The sequence below is a fragment of the Rosa chinensis genome, chromosome 1 (assembly GCF_002994745.2).
Source record: "Rosa chinensis cultivar Old Blush chromosome 1, RchiOBHm-V2, whole genome shotgun sequence".
NCBI classification, from domain to species: Eukaryota; Viridiplantae; Streptophyta; class Magnoliopsida; order Rosales; family Rosaceae; genus Rosa; species Rosa chinensis.
Genome location: NC_037088.1, coordinates 12,383,758 through 12,407,484, shown reverse-complemented (window position 1 = coordinate 12,407,484; position 23,727 = coordinate 12,383,758). Strand labels below are relative to the sequence as shown.

The following is a 23,727-nucleotide window of genomic DNA, read 5'->3' as shown; positions in this document are numbered from 1 at the left end:
CTACAAAAATCAAGTTGTCACATAAACGTTAATCGACAATTTGTAGAAGTCGTCGCCTAATTAATTTTTTGCAAGGATGTTAAAGTTATTACACAAACATTAACCGACAATTGGTAGAAATTGCCGCCTAATTGACAATTTGCGAGGAATTTGGTGTCGCATATTGTTAAATGGGCAACTATCAATTTGTCGTAAATACTTACTTTATGCGATAAATTGGTTGTCGTTTATGGGATCATGTGCGACAACTGAAATTTCCTCATATTTGTCAGGTTTTTGCAATGAATTTTGGGTTGTCACAATGAAATTCATAGTTTTTGCTATTTCCTCGCGTTAAAGTTGTTCAAGTTGTCCTTAGAACCGGCCCATACGGTTTGGGCCTTCTTAAATTTTTTGAGAAATGGTCCGGACCTGAGTCGAACTACACATAAAACGGTTCGGATCCGAGCCTAGTAATTTCAAAAAGCAAAAGCCCGTTAGGCCTGAAACATAGACCAAAAGACATGTCCACACTTTTACCATACACCCCCTCACATGTGATTTATGCTCTAGGGCTTTGACTTTTCCACTCTCATTCACATAATCACATCACATCAGCCGCAAACCTTTTCTCTGTCTCTCTGTCTCTTTCCCTCTCCTCCTCCTGCTCCTGTACTCCTTCTCCTTATTCTTACATTTTTCTGCATATCCACGTTACCTGCCACCGAGATGACTCCCTCCTTTTCATTAAATTTCAGCATCACCCAATACCCCAACTCCTTTATGCAAATCCATGGAACCAGTTTCTCTCTTCTGTAAAAACGAAGATCCAACAGGCTTTTGTGCTTCCCATGACTCCATCCTCTTCATTAGAAGTCTTTGAAGAAGCCATTTTTCCATCAAAACTTCAAATTACAGAAGAAGATTTCTCTCCTCTTATGCGTGCTCTCTGCTCAAGTTGTAATTAGTACCAAGTTCAAGCTAACTGCTTAGTCCCAGCTTTGTCTGGTACTATACAAACCCTCAAACTTCTATCATCTGTATAAGAAGTTCTGAAGCAAACTTCTACTTAGTACTTGTATATAGGATTAATGTTTGAAGTTATGTCTGATCACCAAGTCAAGAGCATTGTCGTAAGGTTAGTTTCTTCAGTTCATTGCATTTATAATTTTGTATTATATGTTAACATATATAGCTGTAATGAGTGGCACTGCGCGTGTGTATATATTAGGAGGAGATTAAAAAACCAGATTAGTGATTTCTTACATATTGTCTCATACTGGCCAACAAGATAATGTTAGAAACAGTATGCTTAAGTAATCACAAACACATAATTTAGAACCTATACTAGATCAAATCATGTATATTCAAAAACTGAATTCTGTTCCAACAGTGTTTGGAAATCTCCTTGAGTTAAATCCAAGTGAGAAGAAATCTCCTTGAGGAAGATTCAAGTGAGGTGAAATCTCCTCTAGACAGGTCTTGGAGAGGTAATATCCCCTTGAGATGGATCCGAGTGAGGAAGAAAATCCTTAACGGATCCCTTTGAGACAGATCTAATCATCTTCAATGGAAACTCATTACCATTCAAACTCTAACACTGAATGTAAGTATGAAATAGGGATTGAAAACAACATATCAATCCTGAACCTGCAGAAAACAAGAACATAAGAACATGAACCCAGAAAACTTACTTGATGCACTCCCACTATCAATGATAGCCTTCTCCTGATTTCACCACTACTAGGATAAAGTTCATAGACATCAGTTCACAACTGATGTTAAAAAAAAAAAAATCCGATGTCTTAGTGGGCGATGTTAAAGATTGCCAAAACTAAGACATCAGTTCACAACTGATGTCTATTATACAACGAGACATTGGTTTAAGGTCCAGAACCGATGTAAAAACATTAATGTGATCACCATTTTGGTGTGTTTAGCTATTGTCAAAACTTCATATTTTGGCATTAGATGCTTAATGAAATATAGGTCTAACAACACAATTATCCATTTTAACATCGTTTCTGATTTAGAAACGATGTCTGATAATATTTTACACATCCGTTCTCATAAATTTTTGCTTGTGGTTCATAAGCTTTTCGTGTGTTTGGTACATAATATTTCACTAGACATTCAATCTACATTCTGTATTATAGTTTGAACTGATGTCCATATTTATGCTAGACATCGGTTTTGTTTATATATCGATGTCCATAGTTATTCTAGACATCGGTTTTTCCTTATATATAGATGTCCATACTTATTCTACACATCGGTTTTGTTTATATATCAATGTCCATAGTTATACCAGACATCGGTTTTTGTTTATATATCGATGTCCATAGTAATCTAGACATCGGTTTTGTTTATATATCGATGTCCATAGTAATGCTAGACATCGGTTTTTGTTTATATCTTGATGTCTATATTTATACTAGACATCATTTTTGTTTATATAGCGATGTTCATAGTAATGCTAGACATCGGTTTTTGTTTGGTAACTGATGTATTTTCTCATTCTTGACATCGGTTTTGGTTTCTAAACTGATGTATTTTCTCTTTTCTGACATCAGTTTTTGTTTTCAAACTGATGTAATTTGTGTTTTCTGACATCAGTTCTTCATTAGTAACTGATGTTTTTTTCATATCCCTTTCCTGCTGTATTTGGTACTAGAAACCTGATCCACAAATAACATGAAATTCAAATGTACTTTAAATATTAGGGAATTGTATTAATTTCTATTAAGGCCAAGCAAAACAATGATGAAATTGACACATCATATACATTAAAACTAATGAGCTATGAAACTTAACCCTCCATATACATTAATATCAAGGCCAATCTTGAGAAGAACAGCAACATTATTCTTCAGATACTTCAGCACAGCGTTCCTCTTCTTCTTAATCGCCCCTAGCCTCACCTTTATGCTCACATTATTCTTCAGCCCAACTTTCTAGATCAATTACTACAATCCACACATAATATTCAAAGACATACAAAACAGTACAACAGATCATCAGGAATTTGGTACTCTTCGTGGGACAGTAACAAGGAAATAACAAGGATCAAAGATTACCAACCCAATCATGGCAAGCAACAAGAAAATGATCTGTCCCATGTGTGCGATTCCAGAAAGGATACTTCCCAGCAATCATGTTCACATAGTCTCTGAGGAATATTGCCAGTGGTTTAATTTGATGTGAACCAGGTACATAAAGCTTCAACTCCAATTGGCGCATGCTGTAAGGAAGATAAAATAAGTGAGCCTTTTCTGGGTCTCTTGTGACAAATTGCCTGTTTCCCTCCATCAACCTCATGAACCATCCTTCAGAAGCATAAATTCCGTTGAGATGAGGTACATGAAATATGGGCCTTGACCCATCACTGTAAATGTAAACTTTGAGTATCAATTCCATCAACTCATAGCTCTTGAAATTTAGGAAAATTAATGGTCAGCAAAGCATGCTTCAGTATTCATAAGAAAAGGAAGTCCAGTGAACCCAATAATTGAGACATTCTGGTAACTATTGTTAGATATCTAGAAAATAGAAGTGAACCTAGTCATTGAGAGACATTATTTGGGAAAGAAAGAAAAAGGAATTGAGTTGAATCTGGATAGACAACCAATATGGCAGTGTGAAATGAGGCTAGATTAAGGCTTCATAGTATCATAGGCATTATTAATGAAAACATGAATGACATTTCAAAATGGAACTAAGCATATGAAATTCTATGATTTCCCTTTTTCTTTCTAGTCTTTATCTAGATAATTTCACACCTCAATTGCTGTGAAGGGTGAAAAACATAAGAACCTATAAGATTTTCAGAAACTCTAATACTGAAAGCCATCTTTAAGTGTCTCAGAAAGACTTTCAAATTAATTTCTATATATTCACTAAATGATGGGGATCAAGTGTTAATTAATAGAGAAGATATAAATAATATGAAATTTTGCGTTTGAAGACATCAATTTAAATCTCGGATATTTTACCCTAAAGGCATGCATGCATGTTACCGTCCTTCTGATCTCTGTTGGACCATACAATGCAGATAAATTCTCTGAACAGCCTTATTTCTAACTACCCTTACTAATATACATCTCAAACCTTAAATTTTACAAGACATAATGTATGAGCTAGTGACTAGAAGTCAAGAATGATGAACGAAAAATAGCGACAGCACCGTGAGATTACCTTTTGAAAATAGACATATTTCGAAATAAAGGGGCATATAGATCAGGATCATCAATAACTTCAGGGGCATGATCAATCTCTTTCTTCGCATACTTATCTCCACTTTGCAGTCCCTTGAATTTTGTTTCACCTAATGCAAAGATGTACTATGGATCATCAACAAGTGGAGTATTCTCATCGAAAGTATAACTGCAACAGGTTCATTAACCAGTTTAACAATCATTACATATATAGCATATGTGAAGGGGGAAAAAAAAAGGAAGAAGCTATAATAGAAGAAAATGGAGGAAGCTGTATACCAATTGAATATGTGACTGGTCCTTCCATATTTGACCAAAATACTGTAAATATTTTACTCCAGCTAGAATGAGAATATTTTCCTGTAAAGAAACATGAAATATACTCGACTAAGATCACGGCTAGAATTACCCTGTAAATATTTTCCTTTGTCGGCCATGTTTAATTGTAATTACTAAACTATGAAATACTGCAAAGAAGCTTGTGGATTATGTATTTTTTTAGTCACAATCAGAGTGCTAAAGTTTCTGCAAAGAAGCTTGTGGAATACTGCATAATTCCTCAAGCAGATAAATAAATCCAAACTTTAACTTTCACACTATGGCAAACGTATCAATCATCTAGATATAGCCAAGGTCGCTTCTTTATATAGTCAAAAGGTGAATGTACAACAGAATAAGTCCATGTCAAACCATGAATTTAGAAGATATTCAATCAGACTGAAAAACACTTACACACTTACACATGGAACAATGCCATCATCCATTTCTGATCTTCTCTTAAATCCTCAGGATCTGCTTCCTAACAAATAAAATGTGTTCAAAGTTTCAAACCCTGAAAATGAAGCTTTCTGCAAACTGTATAACTTCCACTATATCATCTCAAACTAATACAAGTCACAAAAACTGGAAACATTACTTGTTTGGCAACAAGAAGTTCAATTAGTCCTCCTGGTATTAGCATCAAAACCCTGGTCCCAACAGTTTCCTGCAAGTGTCAAAAGAAAATCTATGGTAAGGGCCAAGTAGCACTTACTTCTACATTTGTACTCAAATATGTGCTACTCCTAGAGAAGTTAACCAACTGGGTTGCTTTGACATTAAATTCTCTGCATACAAGATTCAATTTCATCATTAGTCTAGATCGACACTGACAACATAACATGCCACACTATCTCAAAAGACTAGGAAAGGAAACTGCAGGATTGAGGGGAACAAGGATAAAAAAAAACAAGTAGACATACCTGGAGTCTAGGGGAACTGAAGAAGACATACAAGATCGGGTTCTTAGATGCTGTAACAAGGTATTCCTACAAGGAAGGACTGCAGAAACTACTGGAAAAAGAAGTAAGAATCCATCCAACATCTTGAGTAATTTCAGTCCCGGAACAGCAACAATCCATCCACTCAACAAACCTAAAGTAACCCCCAAAATAGCTCACACACATAGATATAGATGAATTGATACATAGGATTAGAAAGAAATTAATCGAGAAATTAACCAAAAGATACCCAGAAGCAATTGAAAACAATTTAACGCAAAATCGAGGGAGACCTAATACCTGAATCGATTGCGAGCCTTGTCTTAAATATTAGGTCTCATCTTCCATGGTGGGCTCGATGAGGGAACAAGGCGGAGCTCCGGCATGGACTGCGTCATTGGTGGATTTGGTGATTTGAGGATAGAGATGAGAGAAGAGGTGTGCCGGAGGAGAACAGAGACGGAGGCAGAGAAGGAGGAGAGTGGAGACGGAGGCCGAGGCGGAGAGTAGTTGGGTGATGGTTGGAGGCGGAGGATGAGGAAGAGAAGGTCAGGTGCTGGTAGGGTGTCGTGGTGGGTAGGGTTTGAGAATGAAAAAATGTCGTGCCAGTCAATATGACTAAGTGTTGGGGAATTGAAATTTTGTTCCCCCGCGTTGAAAATTTGGTAACTTAGCCATTTTCCGCGTTTTTCAAAATTTTGAAAAAAAATGTAGACATCGGTTAACTATTAGAAATGATGTTAATTGTATAGATAGAAATCGGATTTCTACGAACCGATGTTAGAAATTTTTTTTACATCGCCTCAAATCCTAACTGATGTCTATGACATGATGTCTATTAGCATTATTCTAGTAGTGCACCCTTATGTTCTCTTAGTATATGGGACTAAAACAAGAACCACACGTCCATCAGAAGGGACTGATCTGACATATTTATAGCAACCTTGCAAATCAGTTTCATCCATAAAGAAACTGCTGCAATACCTTAACTGCTTATCAAACCTCAACTGCTCTTTCAACTGCAACTTGATTTAAATTTAAGGGCTAAATACAAATTACTACCCTGTGGTTTAGGTCCAAAATCAATTCAGTCCCTAAACTTCTAATTTCATCAAAAACACCCTTGCACTTTCAATTTTGATCTAATAGGTCTAATTTGTTAGTTTTACGACAATTGGGTTATTTAACTTGTTAACGTGGCTCATATATGGCCTATGTTTTATGATGTGGTGTCGAGGTGGTCTGCATAGTCAATTTAGGAGTGAGTTCTACTATTAAAAATAAATAGTTTTTCAACAAATAATCCAACTATAACTTGAACCCATAACAGAATAGTAACGAATTGGACCTATTAGATCAAAATTGAAAGTGCAGGGGTGTTTTTGATGAAATTAGAAGTCCAGAGACTGAATTGATTTTGGACCTAAACCACAGGGTACTAACTATTATTTAGCCCTAAATTTAAATAATAGATAAGCTTGTCTTAATATGAATGTCACACCCCGAATTTTGAATAACAAATTCAAAACTGAAACATGAATAATAACCAATGCAAATAACGTCTTGAATTTTTTTCTTAACTAACGTCTCACAAAACATAAAACAAACCCCGTAGCAAACTATCTCTCGAGTCAATTATTACGATACCACCATAAATAAAAGTTATGCTCAAAAGAGTCTATAAAACAGACCAAAATAGACCAAGTGCTGATGTCAACCCCGCTGCCCTACTCAGCTCGCTCTCCACCCTGATTATCCGGACCTGTAGGATTATCCGCTACACCATTTGAATAGTGTACCGGGATTGCAACAACACCAAACTCGGTAAGCTTTCTGAAAGCTCGTGTGAGTAAATAAGAAATGAACGACTGATTTATTAAATCACAATTCTTTTAATTCAAGTAAAACAATCCAACCATCTGAACACACACAACAACTCCAACAATTTAATCATCAACCCAACTCACATGGCACAAAGTACTCACAATACAATAACCTAGTTACCACCATGACCGTACTTCCACAATAGACTAGAGCTCTATCTGAATTGTTACCTGTCACCTTGGCCCAGGTGCAAGCATCCGATATACTTCGGTTACTACTATAACCGTCAAACTTTGGGCATTTCTGCCCGCAGAACAAAAATACTTCGTTTATCACAATGATAACCGTCAAACTTTGGACATTTCTGCCCTTAGAACAAAACACTCTGGTTATTATAACCATTGAACTTTGGACATTTCAGTCCGCAAAACAAAATATAAACAGAATCCCACCCTATTCACAATATCACGTCTCCACCCAAATCATACTCACAACAATACCAATTATCATAATATTCATGGCAAATAAATCCTTCATTCAAGTATAAAAACGAAATCATCAAAAAACCACATATTTCAATGTCACACCATTCCGTATAAAATCACGTAAATATATATATACGTTATCATCCACTCAGGAATGACCACTAATACCAACTATAGTTCACACGTAGTAAAACCAAGAAATTCATTTTCTTATATACTTTATCTTAAAACCATTTTCTCACACATAACAATTAATTGTGCAATAAGGAAATTCGGTTCGTAAATGAACCATGTGAGATTTACTCACCTCCAATCCCGCTGCATCTTCTCAACAGCTTAAAATACTGTTCACAATCGTCGACCAACTCAAACAGTCAATCACCTAACCAAATACGATAATTAACTTAGCATACAATTCAAGAATGCACTTATATGAAGATCCAACGATCGGATCTTCACCCGTGACCACACAAAGTCATCAGGACAGTCCTACGATCATCATATTAGACTACAAGTCCAACGGACGGTCCGATCTTCACAAATCACAAATCGAACGATCGAATTGTAAAATTCATAACTTAATCATACGATCTCCAAAATTCACATGCTATATATCGAAATGATTGTATGAACACGTAGAACATAAAAATGGGCAGAAACTGCCCTTGGGACCCCCGGAGGTGGCCGGAAAAGGCCGCCGGAGTTAGGGACAGATCCGCCGCCGACCACCTCCAATGGTGTCAGGACTAGGCTTTTCCTCTTCGTTTAATCATTTTGAGCAACTTTCATAACTATCATGAAGTCAGAAAATGAGTGGAAGTGGTCGAAAATTACCAAAACAGTCTGGTTTGGCCGGAAAATCTGGAGAAAACTGCAAGGCCTCCGACGAGCGTGAAATCGATCACTTCAGGTGCTTTCCTTCTTGGTTCTTGTCTAGTAACTCAAGGTGAGTTCAAAAGCCAAGAACATCGAGTTTTGGTGGCCAGTAGCTCGAGATATTCACTTCGCACTCAAAACGGCTGGAAATGGAAATAAGCTTCCTGCCGCCGCTACAAGCCGTGCCACGGCGCAAGGCTGCCACTGGCAACTGCAAAAGGTCAAGACGAACGGAGCCGGAGACTCCTTGCTCTGTTTTCCGCTCGGGCTCGGGAGGGAGAGAGAGAGAGAGAGAAAAAAAAAATGTGCGGCTGCCAAAAATGGAAACCCTAGCTATTTTTGGAAATTCCTAAAAATAGCTAGGTATATATACCCAAAATGGAAACTTTTCCAAACGCGATAACTTCTTCGTACGAACTCCGATTCTTACGTTCCACATATGCCCGAACTCGTATCGACGAGCTCTGCAACTTTTGTGAATGAAGTTTTCCCAAATTCCGTACGTATATAAAGTCGATTCTAGTGACCCCCCTTAAATAACGTTTGTTTCGAAAATAAACTCATTCGAAATTAAATTTCTCATACAACGACATACGAATCATGCCCACAATTCATATTTCATATAATTGAACAAATATCAAATTACAAAATATTTAACTGAGAATTTCGGGTCTTCACAATGAAATACATCATAAGCTTATACTATAGTCTAAACTTAGATTAATTACATATATGAAGTATTCTGAAGTATATATGCAGAACACAAGTTCTAAACAATGTCTTATTCCATAAACAATGTTAGTTTGCTTACAATCTCCCACTGAACTTGACATTGATTTGAAATTGTAAGTGAATGCATATATAGATACTCGCATATCAACTGATCTACTAAAGTGTGCACTGCAAGTTTAGACACTTAGGTTATTTAAACTAGTATATCTAGATTCTGTCAATAATGTCTAACTACAAAGAACCTAAGAACATTATAGTGAATAAGGATAAACACTAATGTTCCAAGATCACATTGCAGCAGACTAAAATCACATGAATCTCAGTTACAATAACAGTATAAACACACCTATGTTATGAATGCATTCAACCACACATATGTATGTTTAAAGTCCTACCAAAAATTCTAAATTAATAGAATTGGCAACCTAATTATATTTCACACTACTTAATATTGTCAATCTGCAAGATTTGCTATTCATTGATAGCCAACTGAATTTGTACAACTTGAGTATGCAGAAAGACAATAAGGTGAAATTGCAAAAATGTAGATGAACTTTACTGATCAATTTACTGCAGAACAATGAAAACCACTCTATGCCATGATAAGTAAGGATGACGAACATCCAACTAGCCTTGTATAGGACATATTTTCCATGCTTTTCTTCGGTGATGCATTCTTGGGGTACTAATATTTATCTCATCTCCCTTAGACATTGTTGACTCTCCTTTTGTTTCCTTCAACACACAAATGTTGCTGCTAGAAGATAACATATCATCAACATGTAGGATTAGAAAAATGAATTTTCTCCCACGGCCTTAGTGATCATCTTCTATAAAACCTTCAAGTTGCTGCATTTAAATTTATGTATTTTTCATTATTCATATAATGTATTGCTTCTATAACTGAAATAGGATAATTCTCTTCTTCTAAATCACTCACCATGACGATCAGATACATGTAATTATCATCTGATGTGGCTGGTTTTCTTGCTCTTACGGATTTTCTCAAGATTATAGCTTGTGATGCTTCTGTAATTTCTATGGTTTGTATTGACATTGTACCACCTGCAATCTGCTCATTTTGTGTATTTGTGCCAATAATGACATTATCCATAATTGAATCATGTTGTCTGCACGCTTGGATTTTTCTCCATTGTCTAGGATTGATATATTGCTGCAATCCTAATCTGGAACTGATATGTTGCTGTCTTGATAGATAAATCACTTATCCATTTCATTAGCTACTTGTGATGAGTTTGCATCTATTTCTGAACCCCTTGCTGCTATATTGCTAGAATAAGCCATTCCATAAACACATATAGTCCCAACCTCCTCTCCTGTTATTGCTTTTAAGGAAGTTGGTCTTTGTCTTGATGATGTCTAAAGTTGATGTAGTTGATCCAAATTTTCTCCATGTGTTCTTGCAATGCACGAATTGCTTCTGATGTATGAAGACCATGCTTGTAAATCTAATTTCCAAACATCATTTTTGCAATTTCTAATACTTAAAATCTCCTTAGCTGCCCTTTTATTGAGGCTTTCAGCAGCTAACCATTCATCTCTAGCCTTGATTGAGTGTTGTTGAGCAGAATAATGGCCAACTCTTACAAAGACATTAGTGGCAGTTTTCGAATGCTGAGACGTTGACCTCATCATCCGTAATGCATCTGTTCGTATCCTCAAGTAAACATCATCCTTTTCTTACTTAGGTTTGATGGGTACAGACTCTAAAAATCCAATAGTTAGTTTCATATCTCCAGCACCATTAGAAAGCTTTGATCTATATAAAGCATTATTTATTGCAGCCATAATATCCTCCACCAAACTGTAATCAGCTTAGGAGTAACTTGATCCTCTTCATGGAATATCTCTTGTAGAATTTCCATCTAATAAGGATCTTTTACCATCCCTATTTTCTGTCATGAAAATCTTTAATGCTAATGGCTAGGAGGATGGCTCAATTTGTTTATGCTTGGTTAGTTGCTCCATGAACATCTATCGTATTGCAACTTTCTGCACTATTTTCTTTGTGCAACTTCGGTATCTATTCATCCTTTAGAACTTCCTCCCTCTCTATTTTCATCAATGAATTTAACCACCAAAATGACATTTCATTTATGAAAATAACACCAAAGATCGATAGAGCAAAGACAACTCCAGAAAACAAAAACAAGGATGCACAATAGTCTTGAAAGTTGTCCTGAAAGTTACTTCATTCTGATGCTTAGAGTTAATTTCAAAACCAACTATGTGAAGCCTTGAAAATACCAAGTAACCACCAATTCAAAAGGCCAAAATAGTATGTATATTCCTCAGCTTCTTTTCCAAAATCCAAGCTCTCAAGAACAAGTACTGAAATCCAACGCCACCATTGAAATTGTCGAGACTATTTGCTAACTTGAAAAGCCTAGATAACTTTCTAGAACATGAACTCATTTTGATGACTTCATAAACATATTGAACAAGAGCACCACAAGAAGATTTATGTCTAGGAAATTATCAACGCGTGATTAACGCATGAAGAAGGAAGAATCAAAAACTGAAATCTGGAACTCTCAAACTCCAGATTTCCTATAAAATCCGGTCCATAAATCCTCCATCATCCTTTTCAGTTACTCTAGACCTCTAGTGCTCTTCTTACTCAAACTTTGGACCCATCCAAAAGTGTACCTTTCCTTTTCTTGATAAACTCCCCTAACATTGCCTTGTCCGTTGAAGCTATACATGAACATTAACATTTATGTGCAAATATAACTAGAATAGATACTGCATTTGTAATCCCAGAATTCCAGAAAACAAAAATTGAAGAACAACAAACTTACTTGAGGAACTGAATTGGTTCATTTTAATGCTTCTCTTTGCTTTTATTTGATGCCAATTCTCAAATGGATTTCCTTCAACACATTGATCATAATCTTGTACTCCCAAGTTCAACTCTATGTCACTTTACCATTTCCCAAAATTTGAGTCATCCTGTAGTTCAACCTAATTGATGCTCAAAGGAAAATGCATAAATGTGTATGAAATTGATTAGTAAAATCATTCTAGTTTATCATGATACTAGAATTTTCTGTATGTCCCAAATAAAATGAAAATTCATGATTTGAACATTCATTTCACACCAAATGCATATGTTCAAAAAATAAAACTCAATCATTTTCAAGATTTTGACATCCTTTGGGGTGTACTAATCTCCAATGATTTCTGAATGTTCAATTTTCATCATATACAAAATCAAGAACCAAATGTTTGATACCAGACTTCTTTGGAATTAAGGATCAAATTAAATTTTAAGTTGCTTGATTTCATTGTTGAAAACCAAATAAGACAATTAATCTCCTTTACACTAAGCCATTTTGACAGCATTTAGCATCTAAGAAGATTTAATTGACTTTATATCAACAATGTGATCATGACCAACCTAAAAGCCATTTACTGAAATATGTATGTATATATGCAGAAAAAGAACTCTTCTATTTTCGAGATTTGACATCCTTTGTGGAGTACTATTCTCTAATAGTTCTGAATGCTCATTCACCTAATATATACAAGATTATGAAACCAAATGTTTGATGCAGAATTTCTTTGGAAATTAGGACCAAATTCAATTTTAAGTTTCATAATTTCTTTTCTGATGAAATTGAAGACAGTTTCATTGCTATCTATATGAGACTATTTTGATAGCATTTTTATATGCAAAATGCAACTGAATTCATTCTATATATTTCATCAGTTTTGTTGGTCCTTTAGGATATTCATATATGAGGCCACTTTGACAGCACACTACATATGAAGTTTTCAAAATCAATATCAGAAACCTTAAACATGCATATCAATCATTTAGCATTTCAAAATAACATGGATAACATAAATATGCATTGAGATGAATACAAGGTAATCTTCATATGAAATAGAAATCCTCTTTGAATCAAAAGTGCTATAAGAGTCTACCTTTGGCTAAACTTAATAAGCTGATATCAGAAATTTCTGTGACTGACTCTTGACTTTAGAAAATCATAACTAAACCCAGAAAATTCCATTTTGGGTGATTCTAGTTCCAAATGACTCTTTAAGATGTCTACTAAAACTCTTTAGTATAAAATGACCTCAAATTCCCAGTAGATCAGCACAGTTTTGCAAAAGAAAGTGACTAGGTTGAAATTCCAGAAAATCTGATAATGGCTAAAATCTCTTTCTTTGGCAAAAATATCTTTCCAAGCAATGTTCTAAGGCTATTGCTCGGATTGAAAGCACATCAATTAAACAAGTAAACATCCTATGGCCCCATGATACAATGCTCAATATGTAATGTATGAATGGCAAAGCAAATTTGATCTTGTTGCTGACCATTAAGTAAACAGTTATCTCTAACTATGTAAACACTTGGACATATATAGCAATTGAGAGACAATTAAAATAGCAACAGCATTTGTCAAGATCTGTCATGCAAATCATGCATATACAATTGATTATGAATTTTGGTTAATTCTGAGTATGCCATTATACAGATCAACACATGCTAGATAATTAAGATGACTATGCCAAATATAAGATTGTAAATCAACAGCAATATGAATCAAAGCCAAAACATAATCTGCACCAAATTAAATATTAAAGCCATAAATCAAAACTAAAGAGTATGTGATACTAACAAGATGCAGTTCCAAAATCCATTGATGCTTCTCCAATATGCACTCATCAATTATAATCCAAGTAATACATAAACACATACCAATTAATCTAGCCACACGCTCACAATGTAAACAGCATACAGTAATATCAAACAACCAAATAAAATTATAGTTTCACTATAATGCCTCAAGGGAACTCACCAAATTGAAGACTGATATTTTGGATACATATCTCATTTGTTCATAAAGTAAGACTTGGATAGACACCTGTTAAGGAAATTAGAATCCTTCCCGTCAAGGCTCACAAAGTAGACTGATAGAAAAGTAACAAACCACAAGACAAGCAACAAGAGAACACTGAGATTTAACGAGGTTCAGCATAAATCTATGCCTACGTCCTCCCAAGAGATACCTGTTCTTCACTATGAGAATAATTACAGTACAAGATACATTGAGCTAAATCACCATAACCCAAACCCATAACCCTTGTACACCCACACTCATAGAATTTCCCAAGAACTCACTCTCACCCAAAAGCTGTATTCACTCTTGACATCTCTGCTCCCTTACCCAAGAGATATACACTCTTGTTGATGATCGCATGCACCAACCATACCTTGGTTTACTACCCATGCCCTCTATATATAGGCACCCCAGTTATAATCCAATTGGTAGTAGGAAAACCAAACCTTCTTGTACAGGAGAAAAGATCCTATTCCTGATAGGAATAAACTTTGACATCAACCATGTCCAATTAGGAAGACTAACCAAGTCCAACTAGGACTTGCCTTTCCTAATTAATTCTCATCACATCCTAACAACACCAACTTGGTAGAAGGCACTATTTGGTGATCAACAGAAGTGATAAAGGTTGGTGATTGCCTTAATTGCCCTTTGGTCATTTTCTCCTCCTCTCAATGAATGAGGGTAATGGATAATAAATTTGGGAAAACCCAATTTCATTTACATCAATCCAGAGCAAAATGAATTTGCAAAGGTGAGAGCGTGCATATGTGGATAGATGCATAAGATAAGCAATCTACATGTAAATAACTGTATGCGGATTATATGAACAAAAAATTCCCAGAATTCACAATTTAATGCAGTTAGTTTCTTCGACATGTAATTGATCTATGTATGGCCGCTCTGATACCAATTGTTAGAAACAGTATGCTTAAGAAATCACAAACACATAATTTAGAACCTATATTAGATCAAATCATGTATATTCAGAAACTGAATTCTGTTCCAACAGTGTTTGGAAATCTCCTTGAGTTAAATCCAAGTGAGAAGAAATCTCCTTAAGGAAGATTCTAGTGAGGTGAAATCTCCTCTAGACAGGTCTTGGAGAGGTAATATCCCCTTGAGATGGATCCGAGTGAGGAAGAAAATCCTTAACGGATCCCTTTGAGACAGATCTAATCCTCTTCAATGGAAACTGATTACCATTCAAACTCTAACACTGAATGTAAATATGAAATAGGGATTGAAAACAACATATCAATCCTGAACCTGCAGAAAACAAGAACATAAGAACATGAACCCAGAAAACTTACTTGATGCACTCCCACTATCAATGATACATCATAAACTTATACTATAGTCTAAACTTAGATGAATTACATATATGAAGTATTATGAAGTATATATGCAGAACATAAGTTCTAAACAATGTCTTGTTCCATAAGCAATGTTAGTTTGCTTACAGATAATTCAATGGTTTTTGTTTCTCTATCTGAACAGTGGAAGTGTTTTATGCTTTTTTTTTTTTTGGCAGTTCACTTCATTGCAGCAATTTTTGCATTGATGGAGCTTACAATAGTCTTAGTTTCATACCTAACTAAATTCTTTAATATGTATTATTAAGTTATGTTTGAATAATATAATATTAGCCTTCTTCATATAAGCTCTACATATGTAATAATTTTTTATTTAAGGGAAAAAAAAAACAGTTATTTCAGAGAGAAAATAGTGAGAGAGAAAAGAGGGATTGTGAGATAATTTCTTTTTAATTTTCTTAGTAAAAATCTACTTTATAATTGTCATATTTAGCCTTGTGATTTAATTTATTCTCAAAATTTTTTAATCTTTCAAGGTTAAATCTGTCAAAAATTTCAGTTTTTGCTAACAAAGTCTCTTCTCTTAATAATAGTATAGATATATATTTTTAAGAAAAGTTGATTCAGGCACGGAACCCGGTTCATCTTCTTCTTTTTTCTTTTTTTTTTGATGACTACCCAGTTGGTCTCTGAGTCCGCCTCTATGTGTGAGTTTGTGTGGGGATATCTTCCAATACATGCTATAATTTGTTTATCCTTTCCAATCTTCTCAGCGTTGCATCACAACCAGGATCCAGTTCCGAAGGTACGGACGGGCAACGCTCAGATATTCGGACTCTAATTAAGAAATCATTGTCAACAGATACAACTTCAATTAAGATTGCATTGTTAGCAGTATTGGTAGCACTTAAATATTCCCTTGCCGATATATGGGTACCATTGGGACGTCATGTTTGGGGGGCAATTGTAGGTAAAATCGAGGTGAATCTCAGTATGCGACAACGGAGGGAACTACTAGTGACATTAGTTCCCCATATGGTTCTCTGTTTGACCATGACATTTCTTCTGCCCATCAGTTTTCTGCGGAAACTGATATTAATAACAGGGAATTTTCTACCTAATACGCGGGAAAGGATACTACTTGCAATATCTTGTATTGGGTTGTTAGTGGATCCTTTGTTCTTTTACATTCCATTCATCGATGAGAAAAGAAAGTGTATTGGAATGGACAAGAAGTTAAGGGATGTAGTTCTTGCATTGCGATCACTTACAGATCTCGCTTTCGCACTCCATACTGATGCTCAGATTCGTGATCTGACTGACGTGCCCTCCGACCCCTTCGACTTTGAGTATGAGGATATCGTGTATAGGGGTTTAAAGTGGATATCTCAAGATATCATAATCGAGGTCCTTCCTATTCTTCCCATCCAACAGGTATGAAGAAAGAAAACTTTGTGGTATAAAATAAGCTAATTTGCTATTTTTGAGTTACTTATAAATTGGAATATATCTTTTTCTTCATGAAAGTTGAGAGTTGAAATTGAGGTGTATGATGAATTAGAGAGATGCACTCATTTCTGATATATATTAGATAGAGAAACTCAAACTTACAAAAAAATACTTTTATGTTAATTAATGGCTTTAACTTGGTAACGGATTAATACTAGACCGAACTATTAAAAAACGTGTTCTTATTGAATGACCCAATATGAAACCAAACCAATATACTTCATACCAAATTCTTATAATATCACTTGTGTTATTGTGTTGTGTATAATTTTGTCACGTCAAACGAAATGTGTATAATCATATACCTAAGTTAAAGGGGCCATATGAGAAGGTTTTTAAAGATTGGGAAACAAAGATTCTTCTGTAATTAAGTGGAGAAAAAATATTTGTCTTTTACAGTGAAGTTTTCAGGTTTCATATTGCTCAAATTATCCTTTAGTTTAAAAAATAAAAATTCATAATGAAATCATCTAAAGAATTATTTGAGTGAAATAAAAAAAATAAAAAATATAATTACAAAAAAATTTAAAAAGTGGGTGACAATTAAAAAGACTTTATAAATCACACGTGCATAGCAAAAATATGAGGCTAATGATTGATCGATCACAGTTCACCAATATAATATCTATTATATTAAGCAAATTCTTACTTCCCATGGTTAAATTTTTGAAAATCCTATTATGCCTTTTATTAATTGAATTGTTTAGTAAATAAAAATTATATTATGAGGCTAAAATAGTATATAAATCAAATAAGTTATTTTCCCAAGAAATAATAGCCAAAAAAAAAAGGAAAAAATGCCACATTTTGAACCGTTATGCTGCCTTCAATTTTTCATTTTTCTTTTTTATTTTCTTAAAATTTCACTATTTTTCTTTTTTGTTATGAAAGCAAATTGGCAAGCGCAGAGCGCATGCCAAGAGGCTAGTAGTTACTTGAAGAGAAATGCAATCAGCTGCGCTTGCCAAGAGGCTAGTAGTTACTTGAAGAGAAATGCAATCAGACTTTATTTTATTTTTTCAATAATGTCAACTGCACGTAATTAAGTTTACTTGTTGACTCTAAGTCTCTAACCTGTTTCAATTTGTACAGGTCATACTAGTAGCTATATTTTTCAGAATGAATGATTCTGGATATCTAAATGAAGCAGCAACTGGCAACGTTTTTCTTACTTTGCAATTAATTGCAAGGGGTTGCCAAATCTACCACTTCTGGAAGCCATTTAAAAGGGTTGGAAAATGGGCCATAAGTGCATTCTTTATCCTCATGTACATCTTGGTTGGCCATGTAAGTTTATCTCTTCATTTCTTGACAAAAAAAGTTTTATCTCTTTATTTGAAATGTGTCAAAAGTGCATTCTCTTATCAACAGAAATGCTAACAAACTTCCTCTCTAACCTTTTCATTTCTACCTTCCCCACTTATCTTGTGTCATGTGAATTCATTTATAATTAAAATCTATGTATTTATTATCTTAAAACAACAACTAATTTTATTCCATGTTTTACCCTTATTATGTTTGACCTTATTAAATGTTCTCTATGAATATGATTAAAAAAAAACCTCTTGACTCTTTTGTTTTCCTAATTTTTTCTAACGTTTTTATTTTTTTTTATATTCCCTAAGTTTTTCAACGGAAAATTTTTCTTTCATTTGTTTGGTCATGTTCATACTGAGTCCTTTTTTTTTACATTTATTTATATAAAACCTACAAAAACAAAACAAAATGGTAAAGCTCATTCACATGGCAGCTACAAACGTTTTTTCTTCTTCTTTCTTTTCATTAAAACACATGTGATATTAGATGAGTACATCAGTTCTCTCTCTCTCTCTCTCTCTCTCATTCTCTTTGATATATGTATATAAAGGAAATGTTTGACCATTTTCTTGGATTCAATTCTGTTTTCTTTTTTTTTTAACAATATTTGAAATATGTTCTTAAATATATATGTACGTCTTTCTTAAGTAAATATGTATGTAAGCCCACAAGAGTAATATAAAGGGAAATTTTAAATACACACCTCAAACTACTTAATACACATCCCTATTATTTTATATTTAAAATCAGATTTTATAGATAAATTAAATGACCAAAATAGACATCTATATATTAAAAGAAAAATAATAATAATCATATCTTCCTTATATGATTCTATAATTATAAACACAATAAATTTCTATACATGCATCCTCATCTAAAATAAGAATAAAGTTAGAAACCATCTAATTTAAATTTTCTTAAATAAATTGTAATTAAATGGGGTGAGAAACCATATAATTTAGAATTTCAAAATCAATGGCATTAAATGTTTTTAAAACAAATCGCTTTACTCCCACTTTTAGTTTTTTTTTTTTTTTGTAAAAGTTATGATTAGTCAATTTATTATCTAATATAAAACATCACAGGTATAAAACTTTGTAATTGTTAATTTGTTTGACCATCCAATGACAATTTTGTAGTTCCGTCATTGTGGAGAAACTATTGATACATTTTTGGTTGAATGTTCGACTCAAAATTTTATACTTGATCAATATGGTGTTTAGTGGATGAGAACTCAAATAATACAAAACCTATTTCTAAGCATCTATTTGAATGGAACAATAATGAATCCTTATGGATTTCCCAATAACTAAGACAAATAATTAATATGGTCAGTTATACTAATCAAATTAAATAGTAGCCTTAATGTTGTTAAATAATAGTGTATTTCATGGTTTGTTAGGTTAAGGATATTGTAGGTAATTTGGGTTGTGTATTTAGTAAAATATTAGAATGAGAAATTAAATGGTAGGTGTATTGAGTAAGAAGTGTGTATTAAGTAATTAGGGGTGTGTATTTAAAACTTCTCTAATATAAATTGCAAATAAAAAAGATTCACAAAAGAAAAAAAAAAGTTGAGAAACTAAGATTAATTACTTAATTAAATGTATGTGAAATTAAATAAGGGTAAAGAGGGGAAGTGAAAACTTGTCTTTTAATTATTAATTATTTGAAGTTTTTAGATAGTGGAATACATATGGCATGCAATGAATAGGGAATGTAGAAAGGGAAATGTTGGAGGGGAAGGTTTGCTAGTATTTAACTGGTTTAGGAAAAAAAATCTGCACCGTGTTGACTTACAGTTTGATAAATTGTTACTTTCATCAGAACGTTGTAAGGTAGTGGGCATTTGGAAGAGGGCTTGTAGTTTACTCGTCCACTTTTTATTTTTTTTATTTTTTATTCTTTGTTTTACCTTGTATTCACTTTCATCAAAATACTGTAATTTTATTATCTCAGATCCGCACATGACAATAGCACGCGGTATTCCAAGATCATAAAATAACTAGTCATTAACTACCAACAAATATTATTTTTGGTGTAACTTGGGTAATTCACATGAAAAAGTTGGATTAAACGAATAAATATTTTTTTTTAAATGGAGATGGATAGTTACAATGTGCAAATAATAACAACATTTTTCAGTAATCTTTTTCTTAACTGCAGTTCCTAGATGTTATCATCAGATTTATGATAATTTTTGCCTTATTTTCTTATGTTTATTGGTGGCAGAGTTTTCTCAAATCACTTAATTACTTAACTTTCAGGTTTTCGGTGCATTTTGGTACTTTATGTCAATTCAACGAGAGATATTATGTTGGCATCAGACATGTACAAATACTTTAGGTTGTGTAGCCACTAATTATTGCAAGGACACTAATTATTTGACAAATATCACACTCTTAGATGAGTTTTGTCCTATAAATCCATCAAACGCAGAGCTGTTTGATTTTGGAGTATATCTTAAAGCCCTTCAATCAGGTAATACGGGATCAAAAAGTTTTTTAACAAAGTACTTCTACACTTTGTGTTGGGGCATCAGAAACCTCAGGTATGTTTATACTTACAATTTAGTGCAATATTTTCACAAAAAGATTTTCCTATTCCCCTCTTTTTCTTAAGAGTTTTTCTATTGGAACCTCCAAATTTGCTCACTTGACCTCTATGCTTTCTACACCTCCTATCAAATTTTCAAATACTAAATTTACTCATTAAACCTCACTAAAGTTCCTCAAATAACCTCACTCATATAATTAATTTACAAACAAACTAAGATCTTTATAATAAAAAACTTAGTCATTTCAATGATTTAATTACTCTATAAATCTTAATTACATTTCCATTTCTTAATCAAACAACATAAATCTCTTATCCAATAAACAAAAATCAAACACCAGGTATTGAGTTTTAAAAATTAATAAAAATAAATAACATGAACTATTATGTGATTTTTTTTATTTACTTTTTCTTTTTTGGCTGTTCAAAAAAAAAATAAAGATTAATCATTTTTTCTTAATGTCTCTCTATTTTCTGTACCTCATGATTAATTATTTAAATATTTTTTATGTATCTTTATTTGCTAGCTCTTTTTTTTTCTTCTTCTTTTTACAAATATAATGGATAGATTTAGATTTAGGGCATAATACAATTTATTTTGTTCTCCCTAACCAATATGCGTTCAATATACATATCATACATTTTTATCTTAATCATAGTTTTATTTCTTAATATATATATATATATATATATGAATGCTTTAATGAGTATGTAGCGAAATTGGAAAATGAAAATAAATAGGGAAAATAATAAAGAATGCAATCTAATATTATTGAATTGGAAAGTCTAGAGAAAATAAATATAACCAATTTTTTTTGTATAATTATTGTCCTTAATAGTCATTTTATAGTAGGTTATATATGTCATTTAATAATTCACAATAGAGTGAGGTCAAGTGAGCAGATTTGGAGGTCCCAATAGAAACTCTCTTTTCTTAATTGAGTAAATTGATATGTGCGTGGAGAGAGAGATTTATTGTTTAGGTACATTTTTATATGTTCATAGATTAAGCACTCTCTATCTTGGCTCCATAGCTATTTAAGAGAACCTGTTTATGATTTTTTTTTATTATCAATTTTAGCAGCTGCACCAAACTTTTAAGTGACTATTCATTTTATTTTTTAGTTATCTCACTCATAAATATAGAAAGCAAGATGAGGCTCTCTATTGTGTTTGTGAACATGGAACATTCATTTTAAGCTGTTGTATGTAATTTATAAATAAAATAATATTATTTTTGTTTATTCAAAAAATAATATAAATTCGGAACTAGCTCAAATAGATACGATAAAAAGAATAGCTAAAATAGAGAAAAATGATGCATATGTATTTTAAAAGTCACTAGCCAAAATAACTTTTTAGCTTTTTTTTTTTTTTTTTTTGAGAAGAAGAAAATTCCACTAATAACCAAACAGATTATAAAGCATTGGAACGACACACATTCCTAACATGATCCATAGTTACGGGTCCGTCAATATGAATGACATCCATGAGCCAAAAGGGCCCAATCCCTAACCAAATTTTACGCCCATACCTGCGGCCTATAATGAATAGTAACCAATCTTGAGTGTAACGATACAACCCCGCCACCAACTTTAAGACGAACCATTTCACCCTTTCAGACATCGTGTCCCAAAACAGGCAAACCAGAAAGCACCGACAATAGAACGGATAGTCCTCGGTAATAATGCCGTTGAGATGGCACAACAGTATGAACATGACACCATAACAACGGCATCGATACTACACTAAAACACCCAAACCCTTTCTCAAAAGAGGAGGGACTTATCGAGCCTAACTACGAACTAAAAAGTAAAACCCTCAAAAAATAAGATGAGCTGCCACTATCAACTTTCCTTCTCCACAAAATTGACTCTAGCTTCCCAGAAACCGCCACAGTAAAGTTGGGATTGAGGTTGTGAAACTCAACCCCCATGTTTTTCCATCCAAGCCAAGGACAATTCCACCATGGAGAGAATTCTCAAATCTCCTTCTCAGCACCACCGAACTAGGCTTCACCAGACATCAGCATCAGCCTCATATCGCACCAATCTAGACCCTAAGGTTGTGGACCTTCCAACAACCTTGCCTAGCATCTCTAGCTCTGATGTCTCCCTTCATTATACACCCAGATTCCGACAAAACTTTCGGACCCAGCTGCACTGCGCCAACAAAGATCCGATGCCATTACGCCTTGCAACCATGCCGAGATAACCACTCCTCGCTGCCCCAACCATTTCGTTGCAGCCCACCGCCAAGAGGTAGGCGACCTTGTGGACTGATACAAAAGTTGGAGCCCAGATCGACCACGCAGTTCCTTACCAGCGCCAAACCACTACAGATTTTGCAACTGTCACGCCCCGAATTTTAAATAAAGGAATTCAAATCCGAAACGCGAGAACAAACAATCACAAGAAGACTCTTAGAAAAATTTTCATTTAAACTAAGCAACAAACAAACTGAACTCACAATGTCAATACCGACTCGTTCTTTAGAGTCACATATTACATTACAGATAGTTTACAAATTAAACTGAATGACAATTCAATAAGTAAACACACCCACCACAACTCACTACACAGCGGAAGACTTAAAACGAAGAGTACCATTCGACGTCCACGCTACCCAACGTACACCTCAGCTTCGACGACGATTAATCGATATTCTAACCTACACAAAAACCCCTACACCATAGAATAGTGCACCGGGATTGAACAAAACAAACCCGGTAAGCTTTTTTAGCCCGTATGAGTAAACTCAATTAAAGTGACTCACGTCACGCA

The 23,727-nt window shown here is 34.0% G+C and overlaps 2 protein-coding genes across 9 annotated transcripts in view; one reads left to right on the top strand and one right to left on the bottom strand.

Annotated features, from left to right (window-relative positions):
* Positions 1-636: 636 nt before the first annotated feature.
* Positions 637-23,727, top strand: part of LOC112182378 (cyclic nucleotide-gated ion channel 1) — a 39,479-nt gene continuing 16,388 nt past the window's right edge. The window contains exons 1-4 of the mRNA XM_040513087.1: positions 637-1,117; positions 16,333-16,993; positions 18,161-18,355; positions 20,656-20,939. Coding sequence (XP_040369021.1) covers positions 1,071-1,117; positions 16,333-16,993; positions 18,161-18,355; positions 20,656-20,939 — 1,187 coding nt within the window. The 5' untranslated portion in view covers positions 637-1,070. The remainder of the gene's footprint in view (positions 1,118-16,332; positions 16,994-18,160; positions 18,356-20,655; positions 20,940-23,727) is intronic.
* Positions 2,662-6,062, bottom strand: LOC112176379 (probable glycosyltransferase At5g03795). Of its 8 annotated transcripts, none has more exons than XR_005805136.1 (8): positions 5,753-6,062; positions 5,435-5,606; positions 5,110-5,299; positions 4,926-4,992; positions 4,473-4,553; positions 4,174-4,362; positions 3,061-3,364; positions 2,662-2,945 (listed from the first exon to the last, which is right to left on the bottom strand). XR_005805136.1 is itself a non-coding variant. In XM_024314279.2 (8 exons), the coding sequence occupies exons 5-8, from the start codon at positions 4,498-4,500 to the stop codon at positions 2,943-2,945; spliced, it is 465 nt and encodes a 154-aa protein (XP_024170047.1). In that variant the 5' UTR covers positions 4,501-4,553; positions 4,934-4,992; positions 5,110-5,178; positions 5,435-5,606; positions 5,753-6,056; the 3' UTR covers positions 2,662-2,942. The 8 variants fall into 8 exon arrangements, 2 of the variants coding, with proteins under 2 accessions (XP_024170047.1, XP_040369022.1); XR_005805139.1 differs by having other exon boundaries at positions 5,435-5,522; XR_002926928.2 differs by having other exon boundaries at positions 5,110-5,178; positions 5,753-6,060.

Excerpts from the sequence above, each read along its gene's own strand:
- LOC112176379 (XM_040513088.1), bottom strand. The coding sequence starts at position 4,500 with ATGGAAGGACCAGTCACATATTCAATTG. Across the intron at positions 4,304-4,472 it reads ACCAGTCACATATTCAATTG|GTGAAACAAAATTCAAGGGA; the intron begins GTATACAGCTTC and ends TCTTTGCATTAG. Across the intron at positions 3,365-4,173 it reads AATATGTCTATTTTCAAAAG|TGATGGGTCAAGGCCCATAT; the intron begins GTAATCTCACGG and ends TTACATTTACAG.